The 25396-nt window shown below is 37.6% G+C and overlaps 5 protein-coding genes and 1 long non-coding RNA gene across 7 annotated transcripts; 5 read left to right on the forward strand and 1 right to left on the reverse strand.

The window, feature by feature from the left end:
- Positions 1-10899, forward strand: LOC103505467 (splicing factor 3B subunit 4). Its single transcript, XM_026820795.1, has 5 exons — positions 1-56; positions 394-425; positions 832-977; positions 1447-1575; positions 10555-10899. Coding segments are annotated over exons 1-5 (654 nt in total). The 5' UTR covers positions 1-54.
- LOC113465878 lies at positions 2680-3335 on the forward strand. Its single transcript, XR_003390450.1, has 2 exons — positions 2680-2752; positions 3298-3335. It is a non-coding gene; the product is annotated as an uncharacterized LOC113465878 (long non-coding RNA).
- On the forward strand, positions 3825-24865 carry LOC103505454 (multiple organellar RNA editing factor 8, chloroplastic/mitochondrial). Of its 2 annotated transcripts, XR_003390449.1 has the most exons (3): positions 3825-4035; positions 4522-4826; positions 24501-24865. XR_003390449.1 is itself a non-coding variant. In XM_008469783.3 (2 exons), exons 1-2 carry the CDS (start codon positions 3876-3878, stop codon positions 4734-4736), a joined length of 375 nt encoding a protein of 124 aa, XP_008468005.1. In that variant the 5' UTR covers positions 3825-3875; the 3' UTR covers positions 4737-5211. The 2 variants fall into 2 exon arrangements, 1 of the variants encoding a protein (XP_008468005.1); XM_008469783.3 differs by lacking the exon at positions 24501-24865 and having other exon boundaries at positions 4522-5211.
- Positions 4733-6087, forward strand: LOC103505453. The gene is made up of 2 exons (XM_008469782.2): positions 4733-4827; positions 5525-6087. Exons 1-2 carry the CDS (start codon positions 4744-4746, stop codon positions 5756-5758), a joined length of 318 nt encoding a protein of 105 aa, XP_008468004.1. The 5' UTR covers positions 4733-4743; the 3' UTR covers positions 5759-6087.
- LOC113465877 (leucine-rich repeat-containing protein 51-like) lies at positions 6304-10445 on the reverse strand. Its single transcript, XM_026820805.1, has 4 exons — positions 10344-10445; positions 9372-9575; positions 7422-7576; positions 6304-6724 (listed from the first exon to the last, which is right to left on the reverse strand). Exons 1-4 carry the CDS (start codon positions 10404-10406, stop codon positions 6502-6504), a joined length of 645 nt encoding a protein of 214 aa, XP_026676606.1. The 5' UTR covers positions 10407-10445; the 3' UTR covers positions 6304-6501.
- Positions 19575-22560, forward strand: LOC113465873 (facilitated trehalose transporter Tret1-2 homolog). The gene is made up of 4 exons (XM_026820796.1): positions 19575-19772; positions 19975-20124; positions 21093-21251; positions 21623-22560. The coding sequence occupies exons 1-4, from the start codon at positions 19721-19723 to the stop codon at positions 22558-22560; spliced, it is 1299 nt and encodes a 432-aa protein (XP_026676597.1). The 5' UTR covers positions 19575-19720.
- Positions 24866-25396: the final 531 nt, after the last annotated feature.

The following is a 25396-nucleotide window of genomic DNA, read 5'->3' on the forward strand; positions in this document are numbered from 1 at the left end:
TCAGATGCCACTATCTATGTTGGAGGCTTGGATGATAAGGTGTCGGAAACACTGATGTGGGAGTTATTTGTAGCCTAAGATGCTGTGGTATAGCCACTCATCTTGCATGATGCACTTACCCTAAAACAGGATCATAACAGCCAGCCTAGTTAGCTTAGTTGGTAGTGCTTCTGCCTTGTAAGCGCTAGGCCGCGGGTTCGATTCCTGCCCGGGGCGGATTTTATCCTGATGGGATAACGTTCGTTCTCGGAACGGCTGGCTTTCTCCTATCCTGTCTTGAGTAGTTGAATTTTCTGAGCCAGAAATCATTAGCATTCATATTTTATTTCACTCTTTTTCAGATGCCACTATCTATGTTGGAGGCTTGGATGATAAGGTGTCAGAAACACTGATGTGGGAGTTATTTGTTCAGTCTGGGCCTGTGGGTAAGCTACCTAATATCTCTCTATCTTATGGTGTTATCAGTCTTGAAGCACAGTACTGAAGATTATTTTTCCCAGGTATAAAACATATTATGTATTGATGAATTTCCTAACGTCTTTATCTAAACTGCAAAACATACCTACTTTTAATTCTATCAATTATTGTTGTTACTAATACATGGCTTGGAGTTATTTGTTCAGTCTGGGCCTGTGGGTAAGCTACCTAATATCTCTCTATCTTATGGTGTTATCAGTATTGAAGCACAGTACTGAAGATTATTTTTCCCAGGTATAAAACATATTATGTGTTGATGAATTTCCTAACGTCTTTATCTAAACTGCAAAACATACCTACTTTTAATTCTATCAATTATTGTTGTTACTAATACATGGCTTGTCATTATTACAGTGAATGTTCACATGCCCAAGGATAGAGTAACTCAGACACATCAGGGTTATGGATTCATCGAGTTCATGGGAGAGGAAGATGCTGATTATGCCATCAAGATTATGAACATGATCAAGCTGTATGGCAAACCGATCAGAGTTAATAAGGTGAGAGATTAAAGAAATACTGAAATGAGCAAAACTCCATTCTTCTTCTTCTTCTTCTTCTTCTTCTTCTTCTTCTTCTTCTTCTTCCTTCTTTCTTTCTTCTTTCTTCTTCTTCTTCTTCTTCTTCTTCTTCTTCTTCTTCTTCTTCTTCTTCTTCTTCTTCTTCTTCTTCTTCTTCTTCTTCTTCTATTCTACCCTATCCCAATTTTATTTAGGGTTGGCATTTCCATCTCATATTCTACTCCTCCATTTCCATCTAACCTATACTTTGTCTCTCCATCTCATTTTTGGGGTAAAAGGAGAAGGGATTCTCCTTTTACCCCCTATATCTAAACCCTCTACTCTCTTTCCTACATACTCTTTGTCTCTTCTCTCTACATGTCCAAACCACCTAATTGAGCAAAACACCATTCATTAACGATTATTTACCTAGAAACTTTTTGTAATGTTTGAATTTTTATTCTTGCAGGCATCATCCCATCAGAAGAATTTGGATGTGGGTGCAAACATTTTCATTGGTAATCTGGATCCTGAAGTGGACGAGAAACTTCTCTATGACACATTCTCTGCATTTGGTGTCATTCTACAAACACCCAAGGTATAGTATTAGCCTACTGCTTTGTTAAAGGGTCTCTTTATGGTAGTAGTCTACTGCAGGGTGAAAGGGATTCTTTAATCCCAATCAAGCAGTATAAATAAGCACTATTATCAGTACCTATTCACTCAATAAAATAAAATAATAATAATAATAATAAAAAAAAATCTGGTGTGAACATCACACAAATTTCCTTATCCTATTAAATTATGCTTATATCTTAGATATGATTTTGGCGGCTTCTCTTATAACTTTTGCAATATCTCTAACCGTTTTAGTCAGTAGAGCTAAAAATCGCCAAAATGAGGTCAAAATACAGCTAACCGTTACTCCAATGGTAATGAAAAGTACTTTTTTTTGGGGGGGTTTTAGGTATGACTTTGGGGGGGGGGGGGGTTTTTTAGAAACTTTTTCTATAGTGATTATAATGATTAACTATATACTGACTATATGAGTATATTTGACCATGTAGTCTAATAATCTGTAGGCATACAACGGTATTTTACGACCACTTACTTTGAGTACATTCACACCATTAGGTAGCTCCTCTCTATAGTGATTATAATGATTAACTATATACTGACTATATGGGTATATTTGACCATGTAGTCTAATAATCTGTAGGCATACAACGGTATTTTACGACCACTTACTTTGAGTACATTCACACCATTAGGTATACTTACATTACTTACCCATCATGTTAATACAGGGTATTTCACTAGCAATCGACAATTATTATTAATATTTTTGAACGGTAACATCGGAATTTTAGAGTAGATATTTATGTAGGTACCTAGTAGGTAAAACGTTACAATAATTTCTTAAGATTTATAAGCTAGCTTGTACGTATCTAACGGCAATCGCGTACGTACAACGTACATACAGAAGATGCTGATTATGCCATCAAGATTATGAACATGATCAAGCTGTATGGCAAACCGATCAGAGTCAATAAGGTGAGGGATTAAAGAAATACTGAAATGAGCAAAACTCCATTCATCATCTTCTTCTTCTTTTATTCTACCCTATCCCAATTTTATTTAGGGTTGGCATTTCCATCTCATATTCTACTCCTCCATTTCCATCTAACCTATACTTTGTCTCGGAAGATGCTGATTATGCCATCAAGATTATGAACATGATCAAGCTGTATGGCAAACCGATCAGAGTTAATAAGGTGAGAGATTAAAGAAATACTGAAATGAGCAAAACTCCATTCTTCTTCTTCTTCTTCTTCTTCTTCTTCTTCTTCTTCTTCTTCTTCCTTCTTTCTTTCTTCTTTCTTCTTCTTCTTCTTCTTCTTCTTCTTCTTCTTCTTCTTCTTCTTCTTCTTCTTCTTCTTCTTCTTCTTCTTTCTTCTTGAGGTGCCGTCTCCGTTCCGGAGGTTGGCAAACATCATGGTTATTCTACACGTTATCCATAACGTATAGAAGTATTAGATATTCTACCCTATCCCAATTTTATTTAGGGTTGGCATTTCCATCTCATATTCTACTCCTCCATTTCCATCTAACCTATACTTTGTCTCTCCATCTCATTTTTGGGGTAAAAGGAGAAGGGATTCTCCTTTTACCCCCTATATCTAAACCCTCTACTCTCTTTCCTACATACTCTTTGTCTCTTCTCTCTACATGTCCAAACCACCTAATTGAGCAAAACACCATTCATTAACGATTATTTACCTAGAAACTTTTTGTAATGTTTGAATTTTTATTCTTGCAGGCATCATCCCATCAGAAGAATTTGGATGTGGGTGCAAACATTTTCATTTGGACTAGGCTCTAGGGACCTCAAAACGCGTTTTGGCACTAAAAACTGACCATCGAAAATTTGACCCGATTACAATATTTTCCTTCCTATAGGTAGAGTCTACGCAGTGAACTCTCATTTCGATTGGAAATATTTCAGCAAGGAAATGAGGTGTGATAAAATAGGTCAACTTATGTAGAAGGCCACCTTAGCTAAGCTTGAAGGGTAGAACTCCTGCCTTCTAAACGCCAGGTCGCGGGTTCAATGTCCCCGTCTTGAACAGATAGGGTCCGTTCTCGGAATAGCTGGCTTTCTGCTATCCTCTTCTCTCATCGATTTCGGGACGATAAAACATCACTTGTTCCCTTTATTGGAAAAAAATCTAATAACAAACTCATCTTTCTTTCTTCTCCCCTTTACACATCTTTGTAAACTATCCCAATTGCTAAGGATATTTAAGATCAAATAAATAAATCTTTTCTCTCACTCTCTCACAGCAAAACCAGCCAGGCAAGTCTGGTCAGCCTCCACTGCCTCCTCAACAACAGAACATGCCCCCGCCCCCAGGCCCCCCGGGGATGATGGGGCCCCCTCCTGGTATGATGCCCCCACACATGATGGGTGGGCCTCATATGATGCCCCCACCCTGGCAGCAGAACTATGGCCCTCCACCACCCCACTTTGGGGGGAATTATGGGAACAACATGCAAGGTGAGTGGTGGTGTTGAAACAATAAATATCTTAGAGAGCGTCTGTCCTGTAAGCGTTAGGTCGCGGGTTCGATTCCCACCGGGCCGAATTTTATCCTAAACAGATAAAGTGCGTTCTCGGAACGACTGGTTTTCTCCTCTCCTGTCCTCCTCTCTTCGATTTTGGAACAATAAGATCGGGACCTATTTTGTTAGATTATTATTATCCGTCTTCTTTTTCTTCGGGGTCAGCGTTTTTCGTCAGCCTCTCAATCAGCCCTAACTAGGGTGATTGCTTTGAGCTGACATTTGGTTTTGGCCACAAATTTTACGAGTGGATGCCCTTCGCACTCAACCTTTGCCATGTCTTTAGGAAGGGAAATCCAGGCTGGTATAAGTACTCCTTGTTTACAGTCCCTCAGCCAGACTAAGCTGGTCTACTCCCTGTTTAGCATCCCCCAGCCAGACATTTTTTTCTTCTATTAATGATAATTATTTATTTTTTCAGGTGGCCCACCACCCGGCTGGCGACCACCCCCGCCAGGTAGAGGGGGTCCAAACTACCCGTTCCCTCCTATGCCACCACCTCCCCCTAACTATAACAATAGAGGCAACTATAACGAGAGAGACAGAGGGGACTACGATAGAGATTATGAGGGAGAGGAGTATGATGAACAAGAGTATGACGAGGATGGAGACAGCTATGATCGGTATGATCATTAAACCAAGGATGGAGTTTGTTAAACCAAGGATCAAGTTCGTTAAACCAAGGATCAAGTTCGTTAAACCAAGGATCCAGTTCGTTAAACCAAGGATCCAGTTCGTTAAATCAAGGATCAAGTTCGTTAAACCAATGAAAATTCGAAGAAAAGGAACCAATATGATTGTAAAACCAGTCAGAATTCGACGAGAAAGAAAGGTATTTATGTCCGGATTGACACTGTTAATCCAAAGTTTAAACCGAAAGGATAGCCAATCAGCAGTCAGGATTCAACCGGAGCTGACCTCAAAATCTGAAATGCTGAATTCTGATTGTTAATTCCATGGTTTGAGCTTTGGATTAAGTTGAATCTTAAATGTACGGTTCCTAGAATAATTATGTGTGCAATTTGTGTTACAACTTTTGTGGGTATCCTTCTTCCTCCTAGCCTTTTACTATTCAAGTAGGGTCGGCGTTTCTTGTCAGTCTCTTCCAGGCAAACCCTATTGTGTACCTCGTGTCCTGATAAATTCTTCTCTCTCAAGTCTCGGTTCACACAATCTTTCCACCTTTTTCTCGGTCTCCCTCGCCCTTTTCTGTACATAGAGAGAAAAACGGTTTATGTACGTTCGAAGTCACAAAATGTCCAGTGGATGAAAAATTCATGATTTGTTTCTAATGTTTGAGTTAGATAATATTGACTAAATTTTTGTGTGAATAAAAAGACTGTAGTGATGCAGTCATGTCAAATATTTTTATAAATATTAATTATTTTCTTTATTTCCGTTGTAAGCGCTAGGCCGCGGGTTCGTTCCAGTTCGTTAAACCAAGGATTCAGTTCGTTAAATCAAGGACCAAGTTCGTTAAACCCATGAGAACTCGAAGAAAAGGAACCAATATGATTGTAAAACCAGTCAGAATTCGGCGAGAAAGAAAGGTATTTATGCCCGGATTCACACTGTTAATCCAAAGTTTAAACCGAAAGGATAGCCAATCAGCAGTCAGGAATAGTCAGGATTCACCCGGAACTGATCTCAAAATCTGAAATGCTGAATTCTAATTGTTAATTCCATGGTTTGAGCTTTGGATTAAGTTGAATCTTAAATGTATGGTTCCTAGAATAATTATGTGTGCAATTTGTGTTACAACTTTTGTGGGTATCCTTCTTCCTCTCAGCCTTTTACTATTCAAGTAGGGTCGGCGTTCCTTGTCAGTCTCTTCCAGGCAACCCTATTGTGTACCTCGTGTCCTGATAAATTCTTCTCTCTCAAGTCTTGGTTCACACAATCTTTCCACCTTTTTCTCGGTCTCCCTCGCCCTTTTCTGTACATACCTAGAGAGAAAAACGGTATATGTACGTTCGAAGTCACAAAATGTCCAGTGGATGAAAAATTCACGATTTGTTTCTAATGTTTGGGTTAGATAATATTGACTAGATTCTTGTGTGAATAAAAACACTGTAGTGATGCAGTCATGTCAAATATTTTTATAAATATTAATTATTTTCTTTATTTCTTAAAATTTAAGCCAGCCTAGTTAACTTGGTTGGTAGCGCGTCTCCGTTGTAAGCGCTAGGCCGCGGGTTCGATTTCCGCCCGGGGCAGATTTTATCCTGAACGGATAATATTCGTTCGCGGAACGGCTAATGTTTTTTCCGGCCCTAATAATAAGTGATGACGAAATTTCCATTTTTGAATAGGCGTGATGCGAAAGCGGTTCTAAGGTACAATATTTTCCTTTTAAAATCTTAAAAATAACAATAAAAAGTAAAAAAAAAGGACACAATTTCTAAATAAAATAATGTTTGATAGGTTTCCGTTTTAACGTTTGTTTGGCAACGGTTACACACCGTTTCCTATCGAGTGCCACTTGTCTCTCCCATTTGGTGACCAAGGCAAAGTCCAAATGAGTTACAGTTTGGAGGGTGGTGATAACTTTGGACTTGTATTGGGGGTTGATAGCTTCCAGAGGGTTACCGCTTAGAGTTAGATGAGTAAGCTTCTGGAGGGGTCTGAAATAATGGTACAAATATTCAATGATGAAAGTAAATACTTGACAGAAATGTTAAAATAAACTTGAACTTACCGAAAACATGAGGTAAGTACGAATTTCCATTATGTACGAGTACTTAGATGAAAGTACTCGTATGAGTATCTTATCTACAAGAGGCATTTTTTTTTTTTTTTTTTTTTTTTTTTTTTTTTTTTTTTTTTTTTAGATGAGTCAGCTTCTGGAGGGGTCTGAAATAATGGTACAAATATTCAATGATGAAAGTAAATACTCGACAGAAGTGTTAAAATACTCTGCACGAGATTAACGAAACTTGAACTTACCGAAAACATGAGGTAAGCACGAATTTCCATTATGTACGAGTACTTAGACGAAAGTATTCGTATGAGTATCTACAAGAGGCATTTTCTTTCTTCTTTTTTTTTTACAAAAACTCTCATCTGGTTAAGTACAAAAATTACAAATGCTCATCGGAAACAAAAGGTAAGCTTTTTTTTACAAGAAATTAGAGCTAAAAGAATATGGTAAAATCCAAACATCTACCAAAACAAAAGACAAACACGAATTTCCATTTTTTTTATTTTTTTTTTTTATTTTTTTTCAAGAGAGTACATATCACCTTCCTACAAGAGGCAAAATATTTACAAAACTCACAAATGCTTATGAAAATAAGGTAAGTACGACTTTGCCTTACTTACAAGAGAGTATTCAGTATATCAGAAAGTGATTGGAGTTTGTTGCCATGAAGATACAGAATGGTAAGGGAGGCTGAAGGAGAGAGAGTTCCGTTTAGGCGTTGTAACTGGTTGAAAGATAAGTCCAACCATGTAAGGTTAGATGGACTGGCCAGGATCTAAAACACAAAGGAGAGTGTTTCATTGTTATAAAAATGGTCAATTTCTGATTGCATAAAAAATGTAAAAATCTCAAATTACTTTGGTAACCTCTCTAGGCATTGAAAAGAAGCCTATATCTAAACCCTCTACTCTCTTTCCTACATACTCATTGTCTCTTCTCTCTACATGTCCAAACCACCTAATTGAGCAAAACACCATTCATTAACGATTATTTAACTAGAAACTTTTTGTAATGTTTGAATTTTTATTCTTGCAGGCATCATCCCATCAGAAGAATTTGGATGTGGGTGCAAACATTTTCATTGGTAATCTGGATCCTGAAGTGGATGAGAAACTTCTCTATGACACATTCTCTGCATTTGGTGTCATTCTACAAACACCCAAGGTATAGTATTAGTAGGGATTGCAATGCGGGATCCCGCAATCCCGCGGGATCCCGCACCTTTTTCCAATCCCGCAATCCCGCATTTTTTAGCTGCTGGATTTGCGGGATTTGCGGGATTTTTCGGAATTAATGGATCCATGAATTAAGATAAAAATACCACAAAGAAAAGGTTTAAAATAGGTCGAATAACCCTTTTTTTATGAACTCTACAGGCACCTTGATTTTTCTGACTACAGGTAGTCTGGTTTCAAGTAGTGTTTCTTTTGTTCTCCTGACTTGAAAGGATGATATTGGTCTTGCAAATCTTGTATTTCTATCCATTCCTCCTACATCCGTTGAAGCAGAAAGAGCTTTTTCAGCCGCTCCTACTGCTTTGTTAAAGGGTCTCTTTATGATGGTAGTCTACTGCAGGGTGAAAGGGATTCTTTAGTCCCAATCAAGCAGTATAAATAAGCACTATTATCAGTACCTATTCACTCAATAAAATAAATAATAATAATAAAAAAATCTGGTGTGAACATCACACGACTTTCCTTAACCTATTAAATTATGCTTAGCTAGGTATCTTAGATATGATTTTGGCGGCTTCTCTTATAACTTTTGCAATATCTCTTACCGTTTAGTCAGTAGAGCTAAAAATCGCCAAAAAGCGGTCGAAAACGACCAAAATGAGGTCAAAATACAGTTAACCGTTACTCCGATGGTAATGAAAAGTACTTTTTTGGGGGGTTTTAGGTATGACTTTGGGGGGGGGGGGTTTTATAGTAACTTGTTATAAAAATGGTCAATTTCTGATTGCATAAAAAATGTAAAAATCTCAAATTACTTTGGTAACCTCTCTAGGCATTGAAAAGAATAGTTTTGGGACTTGGGATATTTTAAATTTACAAGTGTCCTTCAATTCCACCTATTTGGAGAGTTTCAGTTTCCTTAACTTTAAAAGTCGCTTCGTTAAATACCAAATTTTCGTTTTTTATCTGTACATATTTGTTTTACTAAATCTAAAAGCACGATCCTTGATCATGATCATGAGGGTGTCCATATTTACCTACATCGTTTGTGTTATACATAGCTATAGGGTCTGAACATCGGAAAAATTTTCTACTGCCTCCTGTGTAAATGCTTCTACCCCAGTCAATTCAGTCAGGAGATTGTTTCTTATTTACCTCCTGTATGAACACTTCTACTCCAGTCAATCCAGTCAGAAGATTGTTACTCAATTTGATCGTTTTCGCCTCATATTTAGAACTCTCCTTGTTCTGTCTAGCAGCATTGTAACATTATTTACCTACATCGTTTCCGTTATACATAGTTATAGGGTCTGAACATCGGAAAAGTTCTCTATTGCCTCCTGTGTAAATGCTTCTACCCCAGTCAATTCAGTCAGGAGATTGTTTCTTATTTACCTCCTGTATGAACACTTCTACTCCAGTCAATCCAGTCAGAAGATTGTTACTCAATTTGATCGTTTTCGCCTCATATTTAGAACTCTCCTTGTTCTGTCTAGCAGCATTGTAACATTTGCGAGGCTTGATTTGAGCGGCTGACTTCAGATCGGTAATATTACGGTACGATAGATCAACAATAGAGGTGGATTCATTGGGGATAATCTGGAAAATCGTTAACTCGGAAAATGAGAATCGCAAAAAGGGATCGATTTTGTGAGAAATACTTCAGTTTTGAGGCACTTTTAGGGCGGCTGAGTTCAGATCGGTAATATTACGGTACGATAGATCAACAATAGAGGTGGATTCATTGGGGATGATCTGGAAAATCGTTAACTCGGAAAATGAGAATCGCAAAAAGGGATCGATTTTGTGAGAAATACTTCAGTTTTGAGGCACTTTTAGGGATTGATGTGTACGGAACAATTTGAGAAATCCTGAATCACTTTTACTGGATTAATTGACATGAAACTTGGTACTGTCATCTATTTTGGATGAAAATAGGATGCTGCCTTTTGTAAAATTTGTTTCTTTGAATTTTAACAATAAAGAGTTTATTTAGGTATTGTTATTATTATTTGCCGAATTCTTCTAATAAAAGTGTGTGAGTACGATTGATGTGTACGGAACAATTTGAGAAATCCTGAAGCACTTTTACTGGATTAATTGACTTGAAACTTGGTACTGTCATCTATTTTGGATGAAAATAGGATACTGCTTTTTGTTAAACTTGTTTCTTTGAATTTTAACAATAAAGAGTTTATTTAGGTATTGTTATTATTATTTGCCGAATTCTTCTAATAAAAGTGTGTGAGTACCTGTTTTCAATTACTGAAAATTTAATAGTTTTTTTAGCCTTTAAAGGCAGGATTCTCGCTTATAGTGAGCTCTTCCATCTAACTAACCGGTGGAATAATGGAATATATTAGTTACCTGTCTGCTTTGTTGATTTCCTCCTGATTTTCTCGAGCTGCTCTTGATAGGTTTTCTTGGCATTTTCCAACGCTCGTTCTGCAGGCGTGTAGACTGTCATTGATCGTAAATCGAAAATTTGACCCGGTTACAATACTTTCCTTCCTATAGGATAAGGAAAGTAAAAATTGTAAATATGTACCTACTTTTACTCTTCTATCTCATCTTACAGATCATGAGGGATCCTGACACTGGTAACTCAAAAGGTTTTGCCTTCATCAACTACGCCAGTTTTGAGGCATCTGACGCCTCCATTGATGCCATGCATGGGCAATACCTATGTAATCGTCCTATCTCGGTATCCTATGCATTCAAGAAGGACAGCAAGGGAGACCGGCATGGTTCTGCAGCCGAGAGGTTGCTAGCTGCTCAGAATCCTCTGTCCCAAGCTGATAGACCTCATCAGCTGTTTGCAGACGCACCTCCCCCTGCTCCTCTCCCTCCTCCTCCTCCCCCTATCAATATAATGGGACTCCCCCCACCTCCTCCTTCTGGGCTGAGAGCGTCTGCCCTGTAAGCGTTAGGTCGCGGGTTCGATTCCCACCGGGCCGAATTTTATCCTAAACAGATAAAGTGCGTTCTCGGAACGACTGGTTTTCCTGTGTCTACCTACCTTCATTCTCCTTCGGTATAACACCTCAGCCTCTGCGTATCTGGCATTGATGAAATCCAAATCTTTTTTCAGTTTAACGTCCAGACGATGTTGCTTCTCAGCATATTTCTCATACCTTTGAAAATTAAAATTGAAGTGGGGAAAAATTGTAGTGTGCTCCTGATCTCAATAAAAAATTCGATCCCATAAGTCCCGATTATTTCCAGGTTCCTAGTCCCTTGTGTGGTCCAAAAAATATCCACTTAAAGATGAAGTTTTGTCGTGTTCAATACCATTTTTTTGAGGTACCCTAAGTAAAACAAGAGTATAAAACATCTTATCTTTACGTAAATTCCACCATCCGAAACCCAACCGTTTCGAAGTCTTCTGATAAAACAAACAAACAGTCTTCACAATTCAAACCCTCATTTTCCCACACCTATCGACAGGAAAAGGAGACAGGAAAGTACCCTAAGTAAAACAAGTATAAAACATCTTATCTTCACGTAAATTCCACCATCCGAAACCCAACCGTATCGAAGTCTTCTGATAAAACAAACAAACAGTCTTCACAATTCAAACCCTCATTTTCCCACACCTATCGACAGGAAAAGGAGACAGGAACTTCTTAACTTACGAAGTTCTCAGCCGGTGGTCAAAGTTCTTATCTTGTTCCCAGTGCGATTGTAGAAAACTTCCTCCGTGTTCCAAGTCAGTGCTTTCTGAGTGCCCATACATTGGGTTGTGTTAAAATACTGATAGTTGATAGTGCTTTCCTATGGAGACCAGCAGTGTTGTGCTGTTTCCATGACAGCCATGTCGATGGATGCCTTAACACTTAACAGTCTTAACACGAAAGAAATGCCTTTGATGTGGTATGTATATTTATTTATTTAATGTACCTTATTTATACTGTTGGCTTAGAGTCTTAACACGAAAGAAATGCCTTTGATGTGGTATGTATATTTATTTATTTAATGTACCTTATTTATACTGTTGGCTTAGACTTAACAGTCTTAAAATGCCTTTGATGTGGTATGTATATTTATTTATTTAATGTACCTTATTTATACTGTTGGCTTAGACTAAAAGTTCCACAATGCCAACAGCATTATGGATATGAACTTTTGTAACCGTCTAATTGTTGGCATGTCGAGGAAACTTTTACGGGGGGATGAATTAAGTTTGGTAATAATAATAATCCAAGAAGTTTAAGGCCTTAATTTGAACTATTGAGGTTTAGGATGAGCTCTGTACGAAAAAGTGGGCTTCTTTGCTTCGTCGGACATGGGCTGTGTATTTGGTTCTTTCATGTTTAATTTATTCGTTTGTAAATGACGGTTGTGGATTACTAAATTTCTTAGAAGCATGACTATGGTAAAATTAGCCACCTTCCCCAGAGATCATTTTTCAGCCTTTACTCGCTTTCCCCCTGATAATGATAACTTCAAAATCTCCAAATCAACAATGACAGAAACGGTATATAATAATCATCTTTTAATTTTAATCGCAAACATCACTTTATGATCACATGGCAAATGTCTTTTGGTTCTCTATTTAACTCATCCTGTTCTGCCTGTTGAATCTGGTATCCTAAAATTCTAGTTCCTCTTGATAAAAGTTATGATCATGATAAGAGAAAACTGCAGAATGCATTGCAATCGTTTATCAGGCACAATTGACTTTCGAGCAAAAAACTTGATAATTTCACAGTTCCCAAGTTAAAGCACCAGCTGATAAAAAACAAAAATCGTTTATCAGGCACATTTGACTTTCGAGCAAAAAACTTGATAATTTCACAGTTCCCAAGTTAAAGCACCAGCTGATAAAAAACAACTTCCGAACACTTTTTGTACCACGATTCAGATATTAAAATGGCAATTAAAGCATTATTTTCTACGAAGGGGGGACACGTTTATTGCAGGCAGATATTGTGTTAATAGGTTTTGCGTACAAATAAAAACTACAAAATACCCTACCTACCTGGTACCACGTTCTGAATACGATAAAATTGTTAATGTGTTAGAAGAGCAATATGGAAAAAATAGGTCTTGCTTGAAATTTTTTCTAGTTGTCTGTGAGAGAGAACACGTTGAATTTAATCATGTAAGAACCCCCCAGTTTGAATGACTGAGTCCAAAAATCCTTGGTAAAATGGTGGACCATATACCTAAGAAAAATATGATCGAAGTGGTGGACTTTCTAATATTATGTCTACTCCTACAATTTTATTTGATTCCTGATTTATTTTTGTACATAAATATTATATTGGGCTGTTCAAATGTCATTTCAAAGGCTCAACGCACTCTTCACTGCTGAGTCCATCATTCAGTTCCATGTTCTTCAATGCATGCACAACATGGGTACGTTTTATCCAATCTTATCATTCCTATGAAAGAATGCCCTGTAACACGAGGTTTTACTGACCCTGAAGTAGGACACACATACACGTTGGTTATCTGGACAGAAAGTAAGTCAGAACACAATAGCTTATTTCCATGAGTTTTCCTCTTCTTGATAGGAGAAAACAGCGGTAACCCAACTTGAACTCTTTCTCATGGTTGCCAACATTGAATGTCTGGTAATGATAGGTATATCCATTGGCGAATTTCCTTGAAGATGATCTTGGTGTAAATTTTGCAAAAGTTGTTTTTTTTTACCAACTCAGAGATTAGATAGGTACACATGAAACGACTTGAAACACTAAAGGTGCGTCCCCACTGGTGTTGAATGTTGCCTGTAGTGTGGATGTGTTGATCAACATGTTGAGCAACAATGTTGCCTGTAGTGTGGACGTGTTGATCAACATGTTAATCCACAAAATGTTGAGTAGAACGGAACCCGACCGAAGGCGGTAAAGATCAAAGGAAATTTTGTTGAATGGGAAACATTTTTCTAGTGTGGACGGTTCTACACAATGTCGTTCAACTTTTTACTCTATCATCACCATTCAGTACTAGAGCATCAGTGTTGATGTGCTAGGAAAAATAAGATAGGTGCTTTTTGTGTCAAAAACATTAAAAATTGTTATTTTTAAATATGTTTGAAAATGAGTTCTACGAGTATGTCAAAGGATCAGGTCATAGCATTCATTGACATGCTGAAGAATCGACCTTCTCTTTGGTCTCCGGATCATGAGAACTACAGACACAGGAATAAACGACACGATCTTTTGACAGAAATTGCAGTGTCCTTTGCAATGTGGAAAGCAAAAGTGGAGAACAAAATAATGTACGCTAATGTCAAGATTCACTCCAAAACTGTATGTTTGAATACTATTGGTCAACAAATCAACAAAATTGAAAGTAATAGTGGGGACGGTGCAGTGTTGATCAACACATTCAACACCAGTGGGGGCGTACCTTAAGAAGTATATCACAGCCATTTCTCGTTCTTCGTGTATCCAAATTCGTCTTGAAATCTGATGAATGTTGAATCGTGAGAATTCGGTCTTAACTCGAGCCGAACGAACAAACCAATGTGTCAAAAGCGGCAAGTTTATTCGAACAGCTCAAGTCAAGCTTTTCTCGTCTGCACGGTTCCTTTGAACGTTGAAAAGTTGACGTTTCCTTGGTACATATTTTGTTTGACAAGGAACATTTGGACTTTGAAAAATCAAGAGTCTCCTTTCTTTGACGTTGACATTTCCTTGGGACTTCGGAAAGGAACCTTTTCATGGAAATTGAGATATCAAGAGTATTTCGTTGGGACAATGAAAAGTTAGGACAATAGGCGAGCGACTCCTTTGGTCAACAAGAAGAGGATTAGGAATGTTGAAAGATGAAAAGTCCTTTTACCTCAGTAGTCAGTAAGGATTCGCTCTTGTAGGTAATGATGATGATTGAATAACTCCTTTGTTTTTTCTTTGTGTATCCAAGATATACAGAACAATACAATAAAAATTGAATTGAATTGAATGATGATGATGAACTATAACTTGTCCATGGTGCTCACGAGTGAGACTGAAAAGTAAAGGAAAATTTGGACTTCGAAAAATCAAGAGTCTCCTTCCTTTGACGTTGTCGTTTCCTTGGGACTTCGAAAAGGAACCTTTTCATGGAAATTGAGAAATCAAGAGTATTTCGTTGGGACAATGAAAAGTTAGGACAACAAGCGAGCGACTCCTTTGGTCAACAAGAAGAGGGTTAGGAATGTTGAAAGATGCAAAGTCCTTTTACCTCAGTAGTCAGTAAGGATTCGCTCTTGTAGGTAATGATGATGATAATGATTATTGAATAACTCCTTTGTTTTTTCTTCGTGTATCCAAGTATACAGATATACGTGTATCCAAGATATACAGAAGAATACAATAAAAATTGAATTGAATTGAATTGAATGATGATGATGATGATGAACTACAACTTGTCCATGGTGCTCACGAGTGAGACTGAAAAGTCCCTTTTCTCCCGGCAGCCAAATGGGTCATACCCTCGTGTGTAATCAGCTAGAATAAAATTTTTATGTCCAAATTGCCCCGTCGAGACTGAAAAGTCCCTCAGTCGACCCCAATCTTGCAGTTGATGAAGTGTTCTGTATTCCGACAGTCTCTTGTATCCGGACTTGGCCTTGCAGACTTACATTTAATAGACATGAATGGAGGTAGGATTTTGGTAGTAGGTACATTAGGTGCATTTATGTATTATGTAGGTATGTATCTGATCAATTTACTGATCTTCTTCCAAAGTCGAGCCCTGAACAGCGGAACTTTGGCCCTGAATAACGGCCAAACTGTATACATGATCCTTATGATCCAACAATTAAAAAGATTAGTATTTCCTTGTACGTACCCTAATAACATTGAGATATGAATTTTATTTTATAAGAAATAAATAACTAATAATAAGTTACGGTAGATAGGGAGGACATTTGGGAGGCAAGAGGAGGATTTCTACTCAAAAAGCAACAAAAAGGGAAAATCGATAGCATTTTCTCCTCCTTTTTGTTCCCCTTTTTTGAAAGTTACGAGAAGCGCACTCTACAAATTATCAAGGTGGCCATACCAAAGACGGACTTTTTTCCTGAAAAAGCTTAAGATTTTAAAATGTGTGCTTCCAATAACCTTTTTTGTGCTATCCTTTGGTAACAATTGATCATCAATCAGTGGATTTTTGACTTAGATAAATACAGTTCGTTTGACATAGATAAATGCAGTCCTTTTAAATTATTCATCTGAAAGTTTGGAGTGGACACATTCAAGAGCATTGTCTTATTTTTACGCGAGTGAGGTTTGTTTGTAAACAAATTTTCAATGGAAAGTACTTTTCGGTAACCAAAAGAAAAAGTTGATTGATTTCCACAATTTTTTTAAATGAATCTATTTTATAATGGAGTTCTAAGTTCGACTGTTTTTTGTGTTAATTCAACAGTGATATTTTCGTTCCTTTCTTATTTTTTTCGTAAGACAATGTAAGTTAAACGATACAAGAATGATGATTGAACGTGAGATTCGTCAGAGAGCTTATAAAAAGAGTGTGTATCATGTTTGACCAAATGAAGCCAGACCATTGTAACGGTAAATACTTTACTTGAAGATACATCATACGAGTATGACCAAACTAAAATCTCATTCGAAAGAAAAATATGTATGCATGAGTTATGAGAGGCTCATGTGTTTTTCGAAAATCCAGTCTGATTGTACATAATTACAATAGGAACTTCACTTACTGCTGAATAGGTGTGATAGTGTGAGCAACAAAAGGTACAAGGAAGTTAAAATTGGCGAGCAATTACTTCAAAAAGCTATAAAAATTGAAAATTCACAAACCAAAGAAAGGTATCTACTATCTACTTTTCAAAATTCAGATGACAAAATAGAACTGCCCCAAAAGATGGGTTAAGCGTCTACGAATAGGTAACCAGGGGCTTACTCGTGGCCTTTGTCCGGGGTGTACCAGACGAGAAATTGGCCTGAAGTGCGCTTGGGCTTAATGAGGCTGGTAGTTTCAAACATCAATGGCCGATCTTACCACTGACAGGTAACACTTTTTTTCTTTGATATCACCCATTTGATGTACACAGGCCAGTATTTCTTTAACTCTGGATTCACTGTAAACTCGCTGTTGTAAGATGGGGCATAGATCGTAAATCCTTTGTTTCTTTTGTCTCCAGGTAACCCCGAGAACACCTGCACCAGTTTCGAGGATCTGAGCTCGGCCACTTCCACCTCCAATGGCTATCGCACTTCCCGGTCCTCCTCCACGTCCAAACTGCCCCCTCCCCTCCCTCCCCCACCTCTCCCTCCTCGCTACAGTAGACCAGGTCCTGTGGAGCCCCCACCCCGAGACTTCCAGGCTGTTCCCCCTCCACTACCACCCCGAGGTAATGTGGAGGACCCTAAACACCCCGCGAGGAGAAGACGCAAGACGAATGTCATTTGAATGAGTGGCACTCTCCACTTGGGGAGATATAATGAGACTTTGTAAAGTTTGTATGTACTTTCCTTTGCCCTACAGAACCGAACCGAATTTAAACCACGATTGGTTTTGGGGAGGAGAAAGAGAGGGAGACCAAAACGGAGGTGGAGAGATAAAGTCGAGGAAGACTTGAGAAAAAAGGGATGGAGAAGGGAGGAGACATTAGATAGGAGGGTGCGGAGGGGTAGGATAAAGGAGGGTAACGCCGACCCCAAATAAGGTTCGGAAAAGGTGCAGGAAAAGAAGAAGAAGAAGACGAAGAAGATTGGTTTTGGGTCGAGTGGATAGGAACACATCACATGCCTTCAGGCACACTCCGTTTGTCAAAAGTAGGTATAGATCGAAATCAAGGGTTGTAATGAAAGTTTTTGATTTGCCTAGCTTTAAGTAATTTTTATGCTTCCAACGATTGTCTTTTTAAATTCAATCGAAAAGAGTTACTGGTAGGTAGAAAACTACTTTGGAGTTTAATGAGTAGCTCCTTAGTCAAACACGGATAAAGAAGAACAGATAGGTATAATGTAGGTAGTACCTAAAAATAGTTAATAGTTGGGTTACTAAATTCAAGTAGGTACCTACCTGTAAAATTTATTTTCTAAAAGATCTAAAAATACGGAAAAGTTGACCTAAACGTGTACTAAAAGTACCTATGATATATTTTACCTATATATACTATCTAATAATGTTCTGTTTTAATTATCAATTTCGTACCCTAGGATCTTTCTTTTAATTTTTCCGTATACCTAGGTAGATAGGTACTTTATATTTCTCTCTATGTCTCTTTAGTTATGTCTTTTGTCGTATTTACCAAATAGTTTTTCATAGTCTTGTATTTACCAATGTAAACTTTGTGTTGCCAAATAAATTATACTGGGAAATATTTATGTTCTAACCAAGCTACCAAGCAACGTGGATGTGTTGAGTGTAATTTTCCATCAAGCTACCTACAAGTAGATATAGGCGTAGATAGGTACCCTACCCTCAGGTATCTACTTCAGATGAACTGTTAACAACGGAGGTGGAATTAATAATCTTGGAAGTGCCTGGTAATATTTGAGTATGCAATGTGCCAAACACAAAATGTTCCATCGTTTTCTGTCTTGGTGCAAAACGCATCCCGTTTTGGTTAGTTCTGTATGCTTGCCTGTAAGTGCTAGGTCGTGAGTTCGATTCCTGCCTGGGGAGAATTTCATTCTCCTGTCTGTCTTCCTTTCTGCGCTTTTGGGACGATAAGACCTTAGCAGTAATAGTTCTCTCTGTCAAACCTCTTTAAAAAAATGTTTTTCCACAAACCAGCGCTGTTATCTATCATACAAAAAACTCGAAACTTGTATAAAGTTCAGGATAGTTCTGGAAGAAGCTCTACTTTTTTTTGGCGAGGCTCCAACAAAAAGTTCATGATGTAATACATTATTATACTATAGCCTCTATTGTTCAAGAGTTGGCCTTTACCCACTCATAGGTATCTACTTAAAAGAAGTAAACTGGAAATATTTGGTTTGATGTTGTTAACGTGTAGGTATGTCAACATTTTAATGTTCCTCCTCCAATCCAAGGAAAACAGCCACCTCCAGGGGGTTTGTCCAGAGTGCCGAGGTATCTAATGTGGTGGGTTTGGCTGAGCATTCAAAGGGACATAGGTATTTGGTTTATAATTTATTATGTTCTTATAATTACATACCTACCTCAGATAGGTGCCTAAAATAATCTATATCGGTAGATACCTAGTTTCTAGTTGATAAAAATTTGGCCCAAAAGTGGATTCATTATAAATTCACGTACATACACAGGTATAGGTACTTACACTTCTCTCCTCAAAAGCATCAGCTGTCGAGCTACCTAATCAGATTTCTGACGATGTTGGTACACAGGTATAGGTACTTACACTTCTCTCCTCAAAAGCATCAGCTGTCGAGCTACCTAATCAGATTTCTGACGATGTTGGATGTCGCGTGATCAAACCAAGCTCACAGATATCTACGCGGTATATTATTCAATTTGAGGTCACCTACCCTATTCATGTGTCCAATTACTCTGTACACTCAAGTTATAATTGTGACGTATACAAATAATAAGTATAGGAACAATTCTTATCTCTCGAAAGGATTAATTGGGTTGACCGAGTATGCACCTGATGATACCTGCTTATTTTCATCTCGTATAGGAACAATTCTTATCTCTCGAAAGGATTAATTGGGTTGACCGAGTATGCACCTGATGATACCTGCTTATTTTCATCTCACCTAACTCTAAATAACAGTAGCAGTCTAAGTTTTGTATTTATTTCCAATATCTTCATTTTAAAAAGCCCCTGAAAAGGAAAACAATGCAGAATGCATAATAAGGCTACAGCATCTATTCGTCAATTCACTGTTGGAATAACTAGTAAGTACTCGTACACATATACCTAACCTACTTCCAGGGAAAAGGTCCCTGAAAAATTTATACTTGAATAAAAATAACACAGATTTGGTCCTTTGGGACAGGAACTAAGGGGCTCTAGATCAAATCCAAAACGTGCTCTCTGATACATAGGTACTGTAGATTCCCGTCAGTGTAAACTCATTGTTACTGTCCCTGCTTTCAGTCTGCCTTTTAAACTTATTCTATGGTATAGCGGCAAGCTGGATATCTCCTGTTCAGAATTTGTTAAAATCAGAACAAAGCCCTGTTGGCCCGCTATCGGATAGTCAAATCTCCTGGATTGGATCTGTACCTGCACTAGGAGCAATTTTCGGTGAGTAGCCGGAGGTGGAGGATTCTTCTCGTACATTATGTAAATACGAGAGGTAATGATTTATAATATTTTAAAACGGGACAGCTGAAAATTATTCGCACAATGTGTGTAAATGACTCGAACATGACTAGATTCCCGTCAGTGTAAACTCATTGTTACTGTCCCTGCTTTCAGTCTGCCTTTTAAACTTATTCTATGGTATAGCGGCAAGCTGGATATCTCCTGTTCAGAATTTGTTAAAATCAGAACAAAGCCCTGTTGGCCCGCTATCGGATAGTCAAATCTCCTGGATTGGATCTGTACCTGCACTAGGAGCAATTTTCGGTGAGTAGCCGGAGGTGGAGGATTCTTCTCGTACATTATGTACCTAAATACGAGAGGTAATGATTTATAATATTTTAAAACGGGACAGCTGAAAATTATTCGCACAATGTGTGTAAATGACTCGAACATGACAATTAAGTATTCAAGACACAAGGCATTTTGAACCAGAGACAACCAGCATCCTACACACCCATACAGTACTGTATGGAGTCGTAGGCTAAGCCCGCAGTGACCTTATCTACGTGCATTTCATTAGATTGGGCATTTCGATTAACAATAAATTTTGAACCTTTTGTATTCCTGGATTGGATCTGTACCTGCACTAGGAGCAATTTTCGGTGAGTAGCCGGAGGTGGAGGATTCTTCTCGTACATTATGTACCTAAATACGAGAGGTAATGATTTATAATATTTTAAAACGGGACAGCTGAAAATTATTCGCACAATGTGTGTAAATGACTCGAACATGACAAGTATTCAAGACAAAAGGCATTTTGAACCAGAGACAACCAGCATCCTACACCCATACAGTACTGTATGGCGTTGTAGGCTAAGCCCGCAGTGACCTTATCTACGTGCATTTCATTAGATTGGGCATTTCGATTAACAATAAATTTTGAACCTTTTGTATTCTGTCGTTTTCAGGAGCTCTTTTCTGGAATGAGATCATAAATTATCTTGGACGAAAGAAAAGTGCTATCCTCACAGTATTGCCATTTTTTTCAAGCAACTTGATCTCTTGTTTATGTACCAGTTATTACCTATTATTATTTGCGAGATTTCTGAGTGGAATTGGAATAGTGGGTAAGTTTTTTACTTTCTATTACCTTTACGTATAGGGAACCTATACAAGGTAATGAGAAAGTATTGCAATCGGTCCAAATTTTCAAAATCGGATATGTACATACCTAAATATTGTTTTATAGGTAAGTCTATTATTATTTTATTTTACATAAATGTCTAAGATGTATGTAAAATTCTTATACATACCTAAATATTGTTGTGTAGGTAAGTCTATTATTATTTTATTTTACATAAATATCTAGATGTAGGTATGTAAAATTCTCAAATGCTAGAGTGTACAATCTCATGTTAAATATCATACACCTACACGCAGATTCCCTAGCTACCCGCTTCTCCTTTAATTAAACGGGATTTACTTATTTTTATTACAGGATGTATGATCAACAACTCCAATTATCTATCCGAGATCAGTGAAAATAAATACAAGGGTAATCTTGGTAGCCTGATCATTGTGTTCATTACTATTGGTGGCTTTTTTGTCATTGTCGAAGGATCCTTCTTTGACTACTTCTACATAAATCTGATCACGACAGTTGCCAGTGCACTACTCTTCGTATTACTCCTCTTCATACCAGAATCCCCAGTCCATTTACTTCGGATTGGTCAAGAAGAAAAATCCAAGGAAATATTAAAATGGCTGAGATGTACGGAGGACGACTTTGTTCTGAATAGAGAGCTGGAGGCATTGAAAGACAGCTTTCTCAACACTTCTCAATCCACTAAGAAACTTTCTGTAAATGAAGTACTTACCAGTCCATACTATCTGAAAGTGTTGATTATTTCACTCGTCATACAAACAGGGATCACTATGAGTGGTATTGGAGTGATAATAGGATACTCGCATGACGTTGTGGAACGTATGCTTTCTGATCCCAATGCAGGGCAGTACGCAATGTTACTACCTTTGTTTCAAAATTTCGGTTCTATATTGATCATATTTGTGTGTCAAATGTTCAATAGGAAAGTGTGTCTTGTAACAGCTCATATTTTGTGTTGCTTAACCCTCATGATTGTGGGATTGCTGCTTGTTGCTCAATCTCTGTATGAAATACAAGTGCCTAGGTACATTTTCATGACATTAATTTGTTGCTACACGTTTGTACAAGGCTTTGGAATATCTTCTATCGTGTATATTACCTTGCCTGAATTATTTTCTGTTGAGTGCAGGAATTCTTTCACGTCTCTTCTTATGTTTGTGCATTTCTTTTTTCACTTTATGACTACCAAATTTTATCCTTCGTATGTGGATCAAATCCATTTGTATGGTTGGGCTTTTATTTTTAGCAGTTACAGTGCCTTCACTTTATGACTACCAAATTTTATCCTTCGTATGTGGATCAAATCCATTTGTATGGTTGGGCTTTTATTTTTAGCAGTTACAGTGCCTTCATTGCAATATTTTCTATTGTATACTTGCCCGAAAGTAAAGGTAGAACCATTCAACAAATTTTCAACAAACTATGTAAAAACAACGATATTCATAATCACCTGACCCCAAAATCAAATATTAACAACATAAAAAATAAAGATACAACTGAGTTATAAAAATATCGAAAAACACGCTCATCTAGTTTTCATTATTAAAAAAATATTCAATATGGTATCAGTTTCCATTCCAGTTGCTTTTCAGGGGTTAATATTGTTCGTTCACCTCATTTTAGGAACCCCTGACAGTTCTGTACATTTTTGTTAATACAATGCTAGCTTCTCATACGTACAACAAAACTGAAGTACGAAATTTTGATTTTCGTATTTTCGATTTTTTTGTGAAATTTTCGGCGTTTTGGTTTTGGTTTGGACTTTTGGAGTTAGACGTTTAACGTTTCGCTGTTGAAACTTTCTGAGATTTTAAATTCTTACCAACCTTCCGATCCCCATGAAGGACTAAAATCTTTCTTTCCTCTAAAATACATCCCGTTAGGATCAACAATGGCGGCAGGTCCTATTGCCGAGAGGAATCAAGGTAAGCTGACACTGTTACCTTTTTAGATCCAAATTCCCCAAAAGCTGAAATAGATCCAACAATTCCAACACTGATTGCTGGATCAGAAACTATACGGGTTTCAAGAGTTCATGTCTCTTTTAACACATACACAACCGGCGATTTTGTCCATTTTCGGCTAGGACCTTTTCTGAAGAGGTTATAATATATAACCGAATTCTTCCCTCCTGCCTTTGGTCTACTGCCAATGGCCAACCTGGTCCAATGTATAGCATACAGATGATATAGACATGTTTGTAACACCCAAATTCTTCCCTCCTGCCTTTGGTCTACTGCCAATGGCCAACCTGGTCCAATGTATAGCATACAGATGATATAGACATGTTTGTAACACCTGAAGTACGAAATTTTGATTTTCGTATTTTCGATTTTTGTGAAATTTTCGGCGTTTTGGAGTTGGAGTTAGACGTTTAACGTTTCGCTGTTGAAACTTTCTGAGATTTTAAATTCTTATCAACCTTCCGATCCCCATGAAGGACTAAAATCTTTCTTTCCTCTAAAATACATCCCGCTAGGATCAACAATGGCGGCAGGTCCTATTGCCGAGAGGAATCAAGGTAAGCTGACACTGTTACCTTTTTAGATCCAAATTCCCCAAAACGGGACACGTTTATTGCAGGCAGATATTGTGTTAATGGGTTTCGCGTACAAATAAAAAATACAAAATACCCTACCTACCTGGTACCACGTTCTGAATACGATAAAATTGTTAATGTGTTAGAAGAGCAATATGGAAAAAATAGGTCTTGCTTGAAATTTTTTCTAGTTGTCTGTGAGAGAAAACACGTTGAATTTAATCATGTAAGAACCCCCCAGTTTGAATCACTGAGTCCAAAAATCCTTGGTAAAATGGTGGACCATATACCTAAGAAAAATATGATCGAAGTGGTGGACTTTCTAACATTATGTCTACTCCTACAATTTTATTTGATTCCTGATTTATTTTTGTACATAAATATTATATTGGGCTGTTCAAATGTCATTTCAAAGGCTCAACGCACTCTTCACTGCTGAGTCCATCATTCAGTTCCATGTTCTTCATTATGTCTACTCCTACAATTTTATTTGATTCCTGTTTTATTTTTGTACATAAATATTATATAGGGCTGTTCAAATGTCATTTCAAAGGCTCAATGCACTCTTCACTGCTGAGTCCATCATTCAGTCCAATGTTCTTCAATGCATGCACAACATGGGTACATTTTATCCAATCTTATCATTCCTATGAAAGAATGCCCTGTACCAAGGACCAAGTTCGTTAAACCCATGAGAACTCGAAGAAAAGGAACCAATATGATTGTAAAACCAGTCAGAATTCGACGAGAAAGAAAGGTATTTATGTCCGGATTCACACTGTTAATCCAAAGTTTAAACCGAAAGGATAGCCAATCAGCAGTCAGGATTCAACCGGAACTGATCTCAAAATCTGATATGCTGAATTCTGATTGTTAATTCCATGGTTTGAGCTTTGGATTAAGTTGAATCTTAAATGTACGGCTCCTAGAATAATTATGTGTGCAATTTGTGTTACAACTTTTGTGGGTATCCTTCTTCCTCCCAGCCTTTTACTATTCAAGTAGGGTTGGCGTTTCTTGTCAGTCTCTTCCAGGCAACCCTATTGTGTACCTCGTGTCCTGATAAATTCTTCTCTCTCAAGTCTTGGTTCACACAATCTTTCCTTGGTTGATAGTTTTATCTGGACAGAAAGTAAGTCAGAACACAATAGCTTATTTCCATGAGTTTTCCTCTTCTTGATAGGAGGAAACAATGTTCTTCAATGCATGCACAACATGGGTAGATTTTATCCAATCTTATCATTCCTATGAAAGAATGCCCTGTAACACGAGGTTTTACTGACCCTGAAGTAGGACACACATACACGTTGGTCAATCTTTCCACCTTTTTCTCGGTCTCCCTCGTCCTTTTCTGTATATAGAGAGAAAAACGGTGTATGTACGTTCGAAGTCGCAAAATGTCCAGTGGATGAAAAATTCATGATTTGTTTCTAATGTTTGGGTTAAATAATATTGACTAGATTTTTGTGTGAATAAAAACACTGTACTGATGCAGTCATGTCAAATATTTTTATAAATATTAATTATTTTCTTTATTTCCGTTGTAAGCGCTAGGCCGCGGGTTCGTA

Source organism: Diaphorina citri, unplaced genomic scaffold, assembly GCF_000475195.1.
Source record: "Diaphorina citri unplaced genomic scaffold, Diaci psyllid genome assembly version 1.1 scaffold176, whole genome shotgun sequence".
Lineage (NCBI taxonomy): Eukaryota > Metazoa > Arthropoda > Insecta > Hemiptera > Psyllidae > Diaphorina > Diaphorina citri.